Source organism: Patella vulgata, chromosome 6 (assembly GCF_932274485.2).
Source record: "Patella vulgata chromosome 6, xgPatVulg1.2, whole genome shotgun sequence".
NCBI lineage: Eukaryota > Metazoa > Mollusca > Gastropoda > Patellidae > Patella > Patella vulgata.
The window spans coordinates 45,127,966-45,144,621 of NC_065884.2; the positions used below are offsets into that span (position 1 = coordinate 45,127,966).

Below are 16,656 nucleotides of genomic sequence, written 5' to 3' on the forward strand. Positions count from 1 at the left end.
TGTCCTCAGATTGGTATTATATCATCTACCAGGTCTTATTTCTGAATTAATGTTATCGCTTTCTTTTTATCAGCCCCAAGTTACAAGAAAAATATTCTTAAACTGTGAGGCAATAAATGATCTTATAAATGACAAATTTAAACCAAAGAACAAGTACAAGTAAGTAATTTTTCCTTCATGAATTTACTGCAAATGATTAACTAAATTGATTCAAATTGAAGCATTAAACTTTTGAAACTTGGTATTACCAGTTCACACCTGCATATATATTTATATTGGTATTCTTCCATTTCGACTACATCTCATTTCGACTATGGCTTATAACACAGACTAACGGTCTGATGGTTTTGTTATCCCTACATATATATCCTCTCCATAGCTAAAATAAAATCTTCCATAAAGACATCCCATTTCGACTGAAGCTTATAAAAGGGCTATTAATGCAAAATTCATTTATTAATGCCTATTTGATAAAGCTACATTTAAATAACATAAAATAGTTTTCGGATTGAAGATATCTTAATTAGAAGCCAAGATATGAACATTTGTGTTTGGTGAATCGGGAAAATCTCTTGCAGTCTAAAATACACTGAGAGGTCACAGGGGTCAATGGCACAAAATTCAGGCATTAACAATGGATCAATACAAGGCTTCCACTTCAAAATTTTCACCGTTGGTCATTTTTATACGCCCACATTGAAATGTCGTCGTATATTGTCGTCGCCCCCGTCCGTCCATCCGTCCCGCGGGTCGGCGTCCAAAATTGCTTGTGGACGCTCTAGAGGCTAAAGTTAATATCCGATTGACTTTAAATTTATCTACAGTGTTTAAGGCCATGAGACGAAGAAGCCTATTGATTTTCAGCGATTTCCGATAATTACTGCCAGAGTTATGGCCCTTGATCACTTTGAAAAATCTTGTGGACGCTCTAGAGGCTAAAGTTAATATCCGGTTGACTTTAAATTTATACACAGTGTTTAAGGTCATGAAGCGAAGAAGCCTATTGATTTTCAGCGATTTCCGATAATTACTGCCAGAGTTATGGCCCTTGATCACTTCAAAAAATCTTGTGGACGCTCTAGAGGCTAAAGTTAATATCCGGTTGACTTTAAATTTATACACAATGTTTAAGGTCATGAAGGGAAGAAGCCTATAGATTTTCAGCGATTTCCGATAATTACTGCCAGAGTTATGGCTCTTGATCACTTCAAAAAATCTTGTGGACGCTCTAGAGGCTAAAGTTAATATCCGGTTGACTTTAAATTTATACACAATGTTTAAGGTCATGAAGGGAAGAAGCCTATAGATTTTCAGCGATTTCCGATAATTACTGCCAGAGTTATGGCCCTTGATCACTTAAAAAAATCTTGTGGACGCTCTAGAGGCTAAAGTTAATATCATTTTCAGCGATATTCGATAATTACATCCAGAGTTCTGGCCCTTGGTCACTTTGAAAAATCTTGTGGACGCTCTAAAGGTCAAAGTTAATATCAGATCGACTTTAAATTTATACACAGTGTTTAAGGTCATGAGACGAAGAAGCCTATTGATTTTCAACAATTTTCGATAATTACTGCCAGAGTTATGGCCCTTGATCACTTCAAAAAATTATGTGGAAGCTCTAGAGGTCAAAGTTAATATCCGATTTACTTTAAATTTATACACAGTGTTTACGGTCATGAGACTAAGAATCCTATTGATTTTCAGCGATTTCCGATAATTTTTGCCGGAGTTATGGCCCTTGATCACCTTGAAAAATCTTGTGGAAGCTCTAGAGGCTAAAGTTAATATCCGATTGACTTTAAATTTATACACAGTGTTTAAGGTCTTGAGACGAACAAGTATATGACTTAAACAGCTAAATCCATGATGTTAAAAGTTTCGTATGCTAAACGTTAGCATGGCGCAGAACTTTATAAAAACTTAACAAATTCTAATGGTTTTCTGATAATTACTTAATGATTTGTTACTCTTAATCAGATTTTAATGTATTATAAATGTTTCATTACCGAAAAAAGTAAAAATATGCGACAACTCTTGTTGACTGCCCGGACGATATAGCTGCTGTGGGCGTATGTTTTGTTGCCTGGCAACCTATCTTTGATAACGCACGAAAACTTTACAAAATAAATTCATATTTCTTGTCTTTTATTCATGGTAGGGTATTGTGAATTCATGTGTCTATTCCACTTTCTCAGCATGGTGTACACAAAAAATTAAAGATACATTATGGGAGATAAGATAAAGAGATGGCAGTTCTCGCTGTATTTGTTAAAAACTAGATAGTGTAAAGGTAATTTGCTGAAACTTTCAGTCAAATTGATCCACTATGAGCCGAAAAAGAAGCAAGTGAAATTTTTGCATAGTCTCGGTCATCATTACTAAAATCATTAATATAAACAGCATAGTCTCGATTATCCACTTTTTTTGATTTAATTATCAATGGCCGTTAGTGGCATATAGGAATCTAATCCAGCCAACATCGAAGGCTAGCCTTGACATCGAGAGTTTATTATGGTCTGGATAAGTTAATTAATGTCTAATTGATAATTTAGATAACATTTCTGGCCTAAAGAAAGACTTGTAATAAGCAGATTTTGCTCTTGCATAATGCATGTTTAAATTTTGGACTTAAAACTGAAATATTAGTAAGTCTTAGGATAGTTATTTATTAATGAAATATTCCCTTTTGGCTACTTACAGTAAATAATCGAAATAGCTGAATTGACTGTAGAAAAATCATCCCAGTAGCTTACACATATAATCACATGCTCAAAAGAAAACGCACTGACCTGGATAATTTTGAGTTGTAATACAATAACTTCGAAATGAAGAAAAAATATCTAATTATCCAGGTCATATTTCTCACATGTATCCGTTTAAGACCATCACTTACGACATTACGGATCGCAGAATTGTGACGTAAATCCTAATAATGAATAACTAAATAACTAACGGATAACTAACTTCACAGCTAATGACACTAGCGCCCCCTAGAATATTGTTGTGTATGATAAGAGTAACCAATATACACAACATTTTTGCAACATGTGGCATTATCAATATTGCTACACAATAGCACTGGAATACGTAATTTTTCGTAAACAAGTTAACTAATCTCAAGAGGGGGGTTGGATGGCTGAATGGTTAGCAGGTGCGCGTTGTATCGTACGGTCTGACATTGAGTCAACTGGCAATGTTTTGATTCCCCGGTTGTACATGACAAGGAGTAGGGTCGCCTGTCCAACCTTGTGGGTTTTCTCTGGGTCCTCCGGTTTCCTCCCACTGCTAAAACTCCTACACACAAGGGAATTATTGAAATAAAATTGAACCATATGTTAGTCCCGAAATGACCTAGTTTGTGTTGAGTGGACGTTAAACCCCATTTCCCTCTCTCTCTTATACATCATACCACCCGCCGCATATCAAACATAAGGGACCTTACAGCCAATTTCTCAGAATCAAATGTATCTGCTCACACCACACAGATTATACTAAACATGCAGACAAACTGGAACATTATTATCTCCAACAGGGTTACCCAAGAGATATAATCAAATCAAATAGAAACAAAGCTGATCAAATTCATAAGAACAATCTCCTAACAACCAAAACAACCCCTGAGACCAACAAACGTCCAGTCTTTATCACGGATTACAATCCTACTTCAGTACACATCAGCAAAATCATCAAGGACAACTGGCATAATTATCCTCCATAGCTCTAACGATTGCCTCAGGGCCTTCCCCCAACCTTGCCTTACAGCTTTAAGACAGAATCCATCCCTGAAAGATTTGTTAACCTCAGCCACCATCAAAAATCACCTAGAGTGATGTTTTTGATCTGGCCGGCGTAAAAAAAGATAATTACCTAATCAGCATTCTTAATCCCACTAACACTCACTGCTAACACCGAGGTGTAAATTAATTTATGATCATATGTCTCTATAACTTTAGTCGGATTGATTAATTAATGACCGATATTAACGACACTACACCCATATTATTATCAATACACAGAGATAGTTAGATGACCCTTCTCAATCTGTTATTCCATTTAGATGGTTACCAACAAAATTTATTTGTACTGTTAATTTTAACGTATATTGAAATATTTTTTCGTATTTCATTTTTACGGTCTATTTCAGAGTAATGAAGTCAAATCTGCATGCAGAAAGGCGCCGTACGATGATAACGGATTGTCATTTACAAATCGCGTTTCAATCATGTTTGACTTTTATGATACATTTTGCATGACCGCATCTTTTTATTCCTGTACTCTTCTACTCGAGGAAATTAGAACCACAATACTCTTCTGACGAAAATGTATCTCGAATCATTTGGACTGCACACGATGGCAGAGGATATTAAAATCGTTGTCGTGAGAAAAGAGAGCGACCATACATTATGAAACAAATTCTAAATTGGATCTTGAATTAAAATGAATTACAAAACAAACTATTCCGTAGTCAATTGTTTTATTTATTTAGAGGGATTAAGGAATCAGTCAGACGTTAATGAAAACACACGCCGGCTGTATATAGGTAATTAAGGAATAAATGTTCCGAATATGCATTCGGTCACTGTGACGTCAATGGCGTCTGAAGGGATTAAGAGTGTTTTCGATAATTGGCAAAGTCGTTTTTACGGGAGGTCTATTTTTACGACTTTGAGTGAAGATAGCTGAATTAATTTCAATCAGATTGGCGTGAACTTGCCGTAAAGTTAATATAGTAACCATTGGCTACACGTATCGAAAAGTTTTCATGTCCATCTTATGTGCACTTTAAACTGAATACAGATTGATCTACAAACTTGATTGAGTTGAATGTGTGAAATAGCTTTATTTAAGGTCCGCTTCCACCGTGGTGATATTGCAGACAAGATTGAGGTGACTTTAAACTGTTATACTAGTACAGATTGTAATCTCCCAACCAATGAGATGCTTTTAATCTGTTAAACTATTAGTCACTGAACACAGATAGTTGCTAACAATGTTCATGTTCTGATCTTCAGGACTTAATCCCTCAACCAAGTGTATGTCATGGCTCAGATATATGTCCAGTCATTTCTAGCATGTGCCACAGAACCAAAACTTTCCTGCCGCTGCCCTTCCACCTCCTTAAGTGCCCTAAATTTGATCTGCATACCCTCTTTCGGAACCCCCTGCATGCCTCTGCAGGTTGTGTTTCTTCTCGTTCCCGTTTTCTGCGGCTACTTTTAGATTTGATTTGATCTTCATTTTCTGTCGGGCGGTTGTGGTTTGAAACATTTTGAGTGTATATATCAGTTGTGGTACATTTTACAGTGTTAAGTTGCTGTTACACACTTTTAATGAATACCTTCACCACGCTCATTATTTTTTCTATACAAATATCCATCCAGTTAGACTTGTGACATAACCTCTCTAAGAAACTACAAATTATAACTCACAAAGTCCTGCCATATACACATCAAACAATGTTAATGAATAAATAAACACAATATTTCTACTTCCGAAGTCTTGAAATTAAACATAAACACGATATTTATTATAAAACAATTCTAATATGATAAATATAACTGATTGAATGATAGTGAACTCAAAGAGGGAATGTACAAAATTTGAAACAATTCATCTCATATAGCTAAGCAAGTATTAAACTCAATGTAATCTCCAAATATTTGTCAAAACAAAAATTTACTCAGAGTCTATATTTTTGCTTTTATGTTAAAGAAAACAAACTATATTGTTCAGTTCTGGTTAGTTAGGGGTCAGTAGTTTGGAGGTAATTAAAATTTGTAGTTAAAATGAGGGTTAGTCAAAATGGGGGTGAACCTTTGTATTATCTAGTACTGGTTAAAACCTATATGTATATTGTACAGGTTCACAGCTATATTTATATTGTGCATTACCAGTTAACACCCATATGTATATTGTACAGTACTGGTTCATACCTGTATATATATTGTACAGTACTGGTTCATACCTGGAAGTGTGGGGTGGGGGGGGGCATGGTGGCTAAGTGGGTAAGACGCTGGCTCATTTCGGGAGGTTGGGTGTTCGATCCCTGCATTGGCCAAGAAAGTTCATCCAGATTTTCCGGCGTGATTCCCCCTTGTCAGTGATGCAGGATGGACGGCCTGACAAGGACAGCTGTCTAGTCGTTCGGATGGGATGAAAAACCGAGGTCCTGTGTACAAATTGGCGTGCACATAAAAGAGCCCTTGACAGTTGGAATTCGATATAAGAGTAGGCCGTAGTGGTGCTGTCTGGGCAAAACTTCACTCATAGCACACTGTATGGGGTATGCCAATCTTCATTAGCCCAGTTCGGAGCAGAACAGTAGGACGTTATACCCCATTTCATTTCATTTTAGTTCATAACTGTATGTATATTGTACATTTTGTATATATATTGGATGTATAATTATCATGTAAATAAATTATATTATAACTTTTTCTAGGTTTACTATATTAGATGATAATGATGTAGCATTTAAAATGATTAAAACAAATGTATCAACTGTAGTAGGTCAGTTAGATGATATCAGAAAAAATCCAAAGTAAGTTTGATTTTCATATCCCGACATTACTTGATATCAGCATGTCATGCAACAGTAATCTGACATATAATTCTACTTAGTATAAAAAAGTTAACCAAAATTCAGGAGTACCATTATATGATGTGTTTCCTAACATTACTATAATGTACACTGTATGTCATTTTAAAGGGCCAATCTCAATTATATTTTGGAGAATAAAACTGCTTAATTTTGTGTTAAAGTTAAAGCCCTTAAAATCTTCTACCTTAGGGGCGAGCTACTAACTCTATATACGTGATACGTTTTCAAACAACTTAAACCCATCAGTCTTCATCTGGAAATGGAGAACGGCGTCCCAAGCTGTATTATACAGTGTCCGGATAAAACTAGACGTTTATTTTATAAAAATAATGTGTAGGTGAAATTTACCTTTCGTTATCAAGTATAAATTGACCCGAAATCTTGAAAGGGTTACGTGTCTGGATAAGCGGTTTTGACATTCATGTCCAAACAACTCAATATTATGAGCTGAAATTTTGAGACAAATTAAATACACTATTCTGAGAGCTGTATTTTGACGCTTAAATTTCATGCGTACACAGACTTTTATTTTTGAGACTCTGTTCAAATTGGGATAGTCCCTTTAAGCAGTTCTGTTTTGTTTTATTGCAGATCTTAGCCAGTTGGTTGAAATATTATTTTTAATTTTATATAATTTATATGATCTGAAAATACATGTGTATAAATTAATGCTGCTGGTTAAATTTTACATATTAATTGAATGGTTATGTTATTTTGGTGTGTGACTATATTTAATTGATGATATATATGTGGTCTGATAATATGTATGTTTATTTTATATTATATTCATATAGGAAGTTTATATGCATAAATGATGATATAGAACATGGTCAAGAGGAAGCGAAGACAGTAAGTATAGTATTGTCTAATCCCCCTTCTGCTACTGAAATACAAATCTTAGCCTATTCTCAATTATTGATCTTTAAATAAGATGCATGGTATGCTCACTGGTCATACCACTAGTCATTTATTTATATTCACATAACAGACCAACATTTTTGGTAATTAGTTAGTTAGCCTATATGTCATATATTGCACTCAGAACTGCCATAATCAACAAATCATGAACAGATGTAATATATAAATTTGGATAATGAAACAATTATGAAGAATTGGTATAAGCAGGCTTTGGTAGTAGGTAAAGATGTGTTGAATAAGGAAATTTTGTTTGTTTTGTTTGTGAAGTAATATTTATTTTGTGCCTATAGCGCTGGAGCAGCATAATAACAGGAACACTCGGCGCTATACAAGTTGATTATTATTATATTATTAAAAAATGTATGTTTTGCTTCTATTCAGGTAAAGGCTATACTACAAGATTTCTATGAATCTATGTTTCCCATACAATCGGATTTTGAATTACCAAGAGATTATCGAAATAGATTTTTACATGTTAATGAATTGAAAGAATGGTGAGTTAAGGGTATTATATAGAATTTGTTTTGAATGATTTATACCCAAACATTTGCACTAGTATTATTTAGATTAACATATCAGATCAAGTCAAAATTTTGGTTTGTTCCTTTAATACTCTGTGTAGCTTTCCCTTGACAGTGTAGCAGGATTGAGGGCCTGGCGAGGAAAAGTGTCTAGTCATTTGAACGGGCCAAAAAACAAATTCCAACTGTCAAGGGATCTTTTACATGCATGCCAATGTGTACACGTCCGAGAAAGTTCATCAAGGTTTTCCGGCGTGTTTCCCCCTTGTCAGTGATGTAGGACGTGGGACCTGACAAGAACAGCTGTCTAGTCATTCGGATGGGACGAAAAACCAAGGCCCTGTGTACACATTGGCGTGCACATAAAAGATCCCTTGACAGTTGGAATTCGATATAGGAGTAGGCCGTACTGCCGCTGTCCAGGCAAAATTTCACTCATACCACACTGTATGGCATATGCCCGTCTTCATTAGCCCAGTTCGGAGCAGAACAGTAGGACGTTAAACCCCATTTCATTTCCATCATTTCGATGGTGCAGAAAAGTAGGATGTTAAACCTCATTTCATTCATTTATTCCCTTAGTATTAAAGGTTACTGTGCTAAAATCCTAATATTATAGGTCACTTAGCTTAGCTTTAAAGGCCTTATCCTGAAATGTGTGTTGTATATCTTAAGGTCTGTCATCGAGTCAAGCAGCATTGAGTCAAATTGACCTCTCTCTCTTTGATTAAAACTAAACAGAGGTTGTTAGCTCTGCAATAGTAAAGATATTCTTAAACATTGATTGGTTTGTTTGTTCCTGGGGTTTTACATCCACTTCCACCTGATTAACTTGTTGACCCCAAAATACAAAACTAAATATGTAACTGTTATCAATGAATGCATATTTTTTTTGTCTTTCCTTCAGGCGGAAGTATAGAGATTGGTTAAAGTTTTGGACCAATATTGCTTTAGTTGTATTAGTTATAATCACTATTGCTACTTTCTTTGGGGACAAGGTTTGTTAGTATTGTTTTATTATTTTATGGCTTGTAAATTAGCCACAAAATAGAAGTTTCATATAATCCTCTTCACTGTATAATCAAACCTGCTTTAATGACCATCTGCCCCTCCCACCCAAAGAGAATTTTAACTCCATATAACTGTCAGTTATTCACTGCAACCATTCGTCACATAATTTAACATTTATAGCCAAAAATGTCTTTATTAGCAATAATGATTCAGTGATCTATAAGACATTTTACATTTTATACTGTTCTGTAATTTATTCCTTGAAAACCAATTTTATAATAATTTTGACTACTATCTTAAAGGCACATAAGATGGGCGAGAAAACTTTTCGGTAGGTATAGCCAATGGTTACTATATCCTCTTTACGGCAAGTTCACACCAATCTGATTAAAATTAATTCAGCTATCTTCAATAAAAGTCGCAAAAAGAGACCTCTCATAAAAACGACATTGCCAATTATCGAAAACACTTTCAATCCCCTCAGACGCCAGTGACGTCACAGTGACCGAATGTTTATTCCTTAATTACCTATATACTGACTAATTTCTTAATCCCCTAATTAAATAAAACAATTTACTAACTGAATAATTTGTTTTTTAATTTATTTTAATTTAAGATCCAATCTAGAATTTGTTTTAAAATATCAAAACAAAGACAGTCGCTGTAGCCATATCCTTGTATCATTTTAATCGGAATAAGCTGACAGTAAACCAACAGTGATTAGCTAAGATTAAAACAACAAGATTTGTGTGAAATTGTTATCGACAAAAATCAATGAAACCAATAGAAATAGCTGTGGGCTTTTAAGAGGTGAAATGGCTTCAAATAATAATCATATAAATTTAGAGCATTGATAATTTCGACAAAGTGAGAAGATGAACCGCCCTCTATACTCACGACTTTTTGATAGAGTCCCTCTACCATTGTGTGCAGTCCAAACGATTTGAGATACATTTCCATCAGAAGAGTATTGTGGTTTTAATTTTCTTGAGTAAAAGTGTACAGGAGTAAAAAGATGTGTTCATGCAAAATGTATCATAAAAGTCAAATAGATTGAAATGCGATTTGTAAATGACTATCCGTTATCATTTGGAGATTATGATTAGGCCAGTCATATGTCAATAAACACTTGTCAACTTGTGGTGTGTATAGACAATGATATATTGTATAGATAATGTATATAACTATGTGTAGTCCCTGTGATATCACCAGCCAATTAAGGGTGTAATTGACAAATTGAAAAGCTTTTTTGAGTGTCCGATACTTAAACATTAATATGTCGAATAATTTTAATCAGATTGATGTGAACTTGCTGCAGTGTGTATATAGTAACCACTGGTTATAAGTACATTAAATCAAGTTAACTAGCTCAAAGCAACCAAGTGGGCGGGAAGTGTTCTCAGGGCGGGTGCTGTCAAATTGACGGACAATGTATATCTATTGTTGTTAAGGTCAACAATATTTTCACGTGGGGGGGGTGTGTGTGTGAAACTTTTTGCATGGGACCTTTGCGACCTTCGCCCTCCCCTAGTTACGGGCCTGATAATTTCAACTGGCATCCATTAATAGTACTCCACTCATCTGACTGATAGTTTGTTTGGTGATGAATGTCTTTCGTGCCGCCACAAGAAAGTTGATTCAATGTTCTCGTTTTAATCAATCATTTGAAAATTTAACAATTATATGGTTCCAAGTTTGAATTTCAAACGATTAAAATTTTGCTTGATCTGGTTAGTGGTGGTTTCACTCAAACTAGTGACGTTTCAATCCATTCATGCCAGTGGCAATCAGGCTTTACACTCAAATTTACAAAATTTTAAGGGCTTCAAATATTGAATGATTCTAAAAATATATGAATATTATGTATTTCAGGTTGAAGCTATGTATAAAAAATATTTCCCACCTTCAAGAAAAAGATCACGTAAATCTTCTTTCTCGGCTGATTATAATACTCATTCCAAAAATATCATTAATGTTTAACATCAACTGTGGGCTCTGTTAAATCTTGAGGTTTTTTCAAGTTCAGTATAATATTGCCTTTTAGTGTTATAATCCTTGACAGATCTTTTGTTTTCAATGACAAATGGTAGCTAAGATATAATTTGTTGCCATCATTTCTACTGTACACTGAGCTGATAAATTACAAAAACACTATAGCCTAGTTTACCTATATAATTACTATTGATAGAAGACTTGGTTGATATTGAATATTGGTTGTGATCTGCGTAAGATTAGCTGATCAAGCACAGGCTATAGTATAGTGTAGAATGTGTGAATGCTGTCAGTTTAAAATGAGAGATTAACTATTTGTGCAATAACGATTCATTCTTCTTAGATAGTACTAACATATCACAATACTCCTTTTTATTTGACTAAACCTCTTTGATTAGGTTGAAATATGAAGTTAGTTTATAATAGTTACATTTCATTTGTTGATTTTTGTGAAGTGAGTATTTGTCTGTTGTTTAATTTTCTGGTAGAGAAAGAGCCATTGTTAAGATATAACTGATTCAGTGAATTAAGCCACAAAAAAATCGAATTCTGCCTAATGAATGATAAGGAAATTATGATACTACTAGAAGAATGCCCCGCTTCGCTCGGGGGTCATAACCCCGAAACCGGAAGTGGTAGACTAACGCCACCTGGCCTATGTTACTCCCCGGTCCGAGCTACCCCTATACCCCAAATTTCAGACTCGGGGCAGACCTAGTGTAGCCGCCAACCCCGAACAGACAAACAGACAGACAAACGACAGTCACAAATATTAGTATAGATAATATACCTATAAGGTAGTAACAGCAGATCAACCCAATTCAAAACTTTAGCCTAAATAAAAGAGGTTTAGCTCCGACTTTAAGTTGACATCAGTACTTAATATTGTGCAAAACTCAAGTCTTTTAAAGAGTTCACAAAACATATAATATACAGAAGCACCAACATGTCATTTTAACTTATATATTATTTATTTGAATAGAATGTATATTTGTATATAGATGTAATAGTGTGGTAAGAATGAAGAATGGTTTTGTATTATATATTTTATAAGCTAAAATGGATTTTATATTATATATTTTGTAAGCTAACATTGTTATCTTGACATTTCTAATATGAATATTTGGGGAATAATTAATGGTTTTTAAAAGTTGGGATTCTTTTTGATTAGTAACCGCAGTAATATTATTAAATATACATTATGCAAGAGCTAAATCTGCCTATTGCAGATCTTTTCTGGCTTCACACCCCTTGAGTTTTAATCTCACCGATAATTGGATGCTTCACACCCATCGTTTGAAGTACGGATTATACGGTGTCGATTCAATGGAAATTATGTGACGGGACGGCTGATTGATGTTGGAATCCGGAACATACAGAATCCGGATTTACCAGCGATTTTTTGGCTGAAGTAATAAGGAAATAAATGGGGACATGAAAATCATATCGGACGTCACAGCAATCCGGAGTGATCAGACATCACTGTAATATAAAATTATGTAGACCTTCAACCAGGCTTTATCTGATGACCTGCAAAAAATGGACTGTGATTGACTGATAATATCAATCTGTCATTCAAATAGGATTTTCAGATATATTTAAAGATACATTATGGGTGATTAGATAAAGAGCTGGTAGTTAAAAACTAGATAATGTAAAGGGATATATCTGAAAATTTCTGTCAAATTGATCCACCCTGAAGTGAGTATTTAGCAATTAAATTTTGGGCCTAGCCTCAATCCTGATTACTATGAAGTCGATAAGATAAATAACATAGTCTCAATTATCCATTTTTTGATTTATTCAGAAGCAGCAGACTGGGTTCTAATCCTAATCCAGTAAATATCACAGGCTAGCGATGCCATCGAGAATTGATTATGGTCTGGATAAGTTGATTAATATCTAATTAATTGTTTAGATAACATTTCAGGCCTAAAGAAAGACCTGCAATTGGTAGATTTAGCTCTTGCATATTGTATGTTTAAACACCCACATTTATTGGGGCTAGTGTTTAAATATCCAAGCATTGTATATGTGTAATTGTTGGAACTGTTATTCTCTTTACATGTAATTAGAGATGTCTAGATGTCAAGATTATAATCTTTTAAGTGTCAAATTGGAGTATCAATATCTATTCAGAAAGACTGAATTTGGTTATTATCCATTTTAAAAATCTATTGGTCATCATATAAACAATTAATTGTAAGCCCTGTAGCATTAGTGGGGGTTGGGTTCATGGTACACATATTTATTTGTAATGCAGATAATTATTTTTAGAAGCTGTTTTTCTTTTCATATTGTTCATGTTTTTTTTGTAATTCTTCATGTCTGAATGAAATATCTTGTTGTTGAGAGAGTATATATGCATTCCATCAGTTATTTGCTCAATTAAGATAATATATGTTCGTTTTTTATAATCTGTGATTTTACTTGTTGTTGATATATTTTCATTACCACAAATCTGTAAATATATGAAATATCCTGCACATAATTAGTCCCATATCATATGTATTATATCTTTGCTTTGTTTTAACTTTATTATATGCCCACATTTTGTGAGGAAGTATATTGATTTTATGTGAAGATATTGTCCATGTCAAAGAAATCTTGTTAAATTGGTATCCTCTGCTTTTCAGAGAAATGAAGGGACTTAAAATTGGTTCGTCTGGCCATCTGTCCATCATACCTTTTGGAAAACAATGACCGTGCTTCTCATTTTGATAGAATTCTGGTTAGGTGACTGTCTTGGCTGAGTTCAATGATGAACATTATCTGCTAAGGCTACAGATTCTATATTAAAAGATAAATTTGCAAGTAATTAATGATGAGTTCCATCTATTTATTTTGGGCTCAGTGTTGGCTTGTTCATTGATTTTACAAAGAGACATTGCCCCTGGCACTGATACCTTGTAAGCAATCTTCAGTCGGATTTTGGGCGCGTTTTAAAAAAAAAAAAAATTAATGTTTGGCTAGTCATCAAGAAGTACACTATCAAGAGTTGCCCGTTCATTTAAAACCGAGGTAATGACTCCCGTCGATGAAACCCTGTGATGTAGTTATTGCTTCTTTGACTGCCTCCTTAACAAAGCTGCAGGTGGGCATAGTTTCTTTTTTTATGAAAAGAATAGTGGGTAATAATTGTTGAATTGTACTTGCTACTGAACCAACTGTACATTTTGTTCATGTAATGTTTGATAAATATAATGAATTATTGTCACTACGCATACTCATCATGTTCACACAATTTAAAATGAAAACATGGGGAAAAAATCGATAAATCTAGCTTGTTTCAGATATACCCTGTAATAGAATGAAGCAAAATAAATCTGTTCGATTTATTGATATCATTGTTAATGTTTTCTATATACTAGGTCTATATTTATCAAACACATAATTGGTTTCCTATTCACTATTTATACCACAATTAAACCACATATACCTAAAACACAAAATAGGAAATAATAATTAAATATATGCTTGGGTTGAATTATTAAATATATGAGTTACTTAAAAGGTATATCTGAAAGATATGTTTTTGATATTTTGTAGTCACATTGGAGATATATTTAATAGGATTGTTGTGGTTGACTGTTTGAATTAGTTGATTAACGTAAATATTGATACTCAAACCGCACAATGTCCATATAAATTCATATATGTTAATATGAGAAATAAATTGGGGGTAAAGATTTATTGATCCTTACTGTTTTTTTATTATCAGCCCATAAGGCACTGCTTCTGATAATTTCCCTTAACAAATTATCTATACTTCAAGCATATTTGATAGCCCATTTCCTAAAGGTAGGTAGCATTTTACAGTCTATTCACAGTTTATATTTTAAAATAGTCATTCCTAATAACTGAAGGGGGGGGGGGGGGGCTGAATGAATGGTTAACGCGTGCGTTACATCATAAGGTGCGCCATTGAGTCAGGTGGTGTGGTTTCGATTCTCCGCTTGCACACGACAAGGTGTGGGGTCGCATGTCAGGCCCTGGAGACCCCTATATGGTTTGTGTGGAGTGGACGTTAAACCCTATTTTCTCTGTCTCTCCTATTAACTGACATTCAAGGTCCATGCTGATGCAAAAGGGGTGCCATAACCACGAAACATACCAGTAAATGAAAATTTAATGGACTGGAGCTCAATCATAAAAAGATCAATTACTGGTTCTAGAATATTTATTAAACAATGTAAATCTAATTAAATCAGGTGACAACTCAAATGAATTATAACAAAATTGTTATAACAACTCTTATCAACTGAGAATTATACAAATAGCTAAACCGCTTCGTTAAATAAAGCTCAGAACAGATTTGTCCAAGTTAATCTGAGGCATGGTCAGATTTTACAGCTTGCAATGTATGATACGATACTATGAAGATAGGGGGAGTTGGATGACGGAATGGTTAGCGCATGCGCCCTTATCATAAGGTCTGTCATTGAGTCAACTGGCGTTGTTTCGATTCCCCGATTGTACGTGACAAGGAGTAGGATCGGCTGTCTAGCCTCATGGGTTTTATCCGAGTCCTCTGGTTCCCTCCCACTGTGCGAAAGACCCCATATGTTAGTCCAGAAATGACCTAGTTTGAAAGGAAAACATGGATGTTGAGCAAATTTGATGACTACGGAGTGGAAAATTGTGGAACGCTGAAAATAAATAGGATTCATCCTCTCATAACCCCAATTCTTCCCGCCAACTACAGCCTCTATCATGATCACAAGGCTTTTGGTCAAGAGAATTTAACTACAGAACGGAAAGCCACAGAACACAGAAAATTAATATTGATTGGGTTGACCTCCGCGGAACATTCATGGCCTCAATGATTCCCACCAAATTTGAAAAATCTTCTTTAAAAAATGTAACCTCTATTGCGTTCGCAAGGTTTCCGATAACTGCGGAACGGAAATTCGTAGAAAGTTGAATAATGATAGTATTTGTCATCGTCTCATAACCGCAGTGCTTCACACCAAATTTGACAAGAATCCGTCAAAAACTAGCCTATATCACGTTCACAAGGTTTTTTTCCAAAGTGGGATAACTCGTATGACCACAATACTTCACAAGCCAATTGTTGACAGACCAACAGACAGGGTGACGACACAAAACACCCACACTGAAATGTGGGCGTATAAAAATTGTAATGGCATCGGAGATGGAGCGGTAATTAACCTGATCAATAAAAGTTGGGTCAATAATGTTGGAATCTTTATAGTTATAAAAATACAGACATTTAGGCTCATTTAAGAAGGGCTCTGCAATAACTACTTAACAACAAGCATGACCTCGATCCGGGGTTTGTGGAATTGTATCTTTACAATCCCAGCTCAAAACATTTGTTTCAAAATTCCTTGTGGAAGAATAATTAGTGATGATAACCGTGGATCCTGCGGTGCATTAGAAACTTTAACACCATTGTGTTTATCGGCTTTATAAATGTTGATATATTATTATAAAATATACACGAATCTACTTATATCATATCACTTACTAACATCATATCACTTACTACCGTGCTTCATTGTTTGAACGTTCTTTGTAACAAATAGACTTTAGGCTCGCTTGACAGATGCAAAGTAGGGACATAATTTTTGTGTGATTTTATAGGGA

At 34.6% G+C, this 16,656-nt stretch overlaps 1 protein-coding gene across 2 annotated transcripts in view; it reads left to right on the forward strand.

Annotated features, from left to right (window-relative positions):
* Nucleotides 1-14,739, forward strand: part of LOC126825026 (N-acetylglucosamine-1-phosphotransferase subunits alpha/beta) — a 50,952-nt gene extending 36,213 nt beyond the window's left edge. The window contains exons 24-29 of one of the 2 annotated variants that reach the window (XM_050554435.2): nucleotides 74-159; nucleotides 6,446-6,544; nucleotides 7,399-7,453; nucleotides 7,904-8,016; nucleotides 8,951-9,041; nucleotides 10,927-14,739. In XM_050554435.2, coding sequence (XP_050410392.1) covers nucleotides 74-159; nucleotides 6,446-6,544; nucleotides 7,399-7,453; nucleotides 7,904-8,016; nucleotides 8,951-9,041; nucleotides 10,927-11,034 — 552 coding nt within the window. In that variant the 3' untranslated portion in view covers nucleotides 11,035-14,739. Of the gene's footprint in view, nucleotides 1-73; nucleotides 160-6,445; nucleotides 6,545-7,398; nucleotides 7,454-7,903; nucleotides 8,017-8,950; nucleotides 9,046-10,926 lie in introns of both variants that reach the window. The other variant, XM_050554436.2, reaches the window with a different exon arrangement.
* Nucleotides 14,740-16,656: the final 1,917 nt, after the last annotated feature.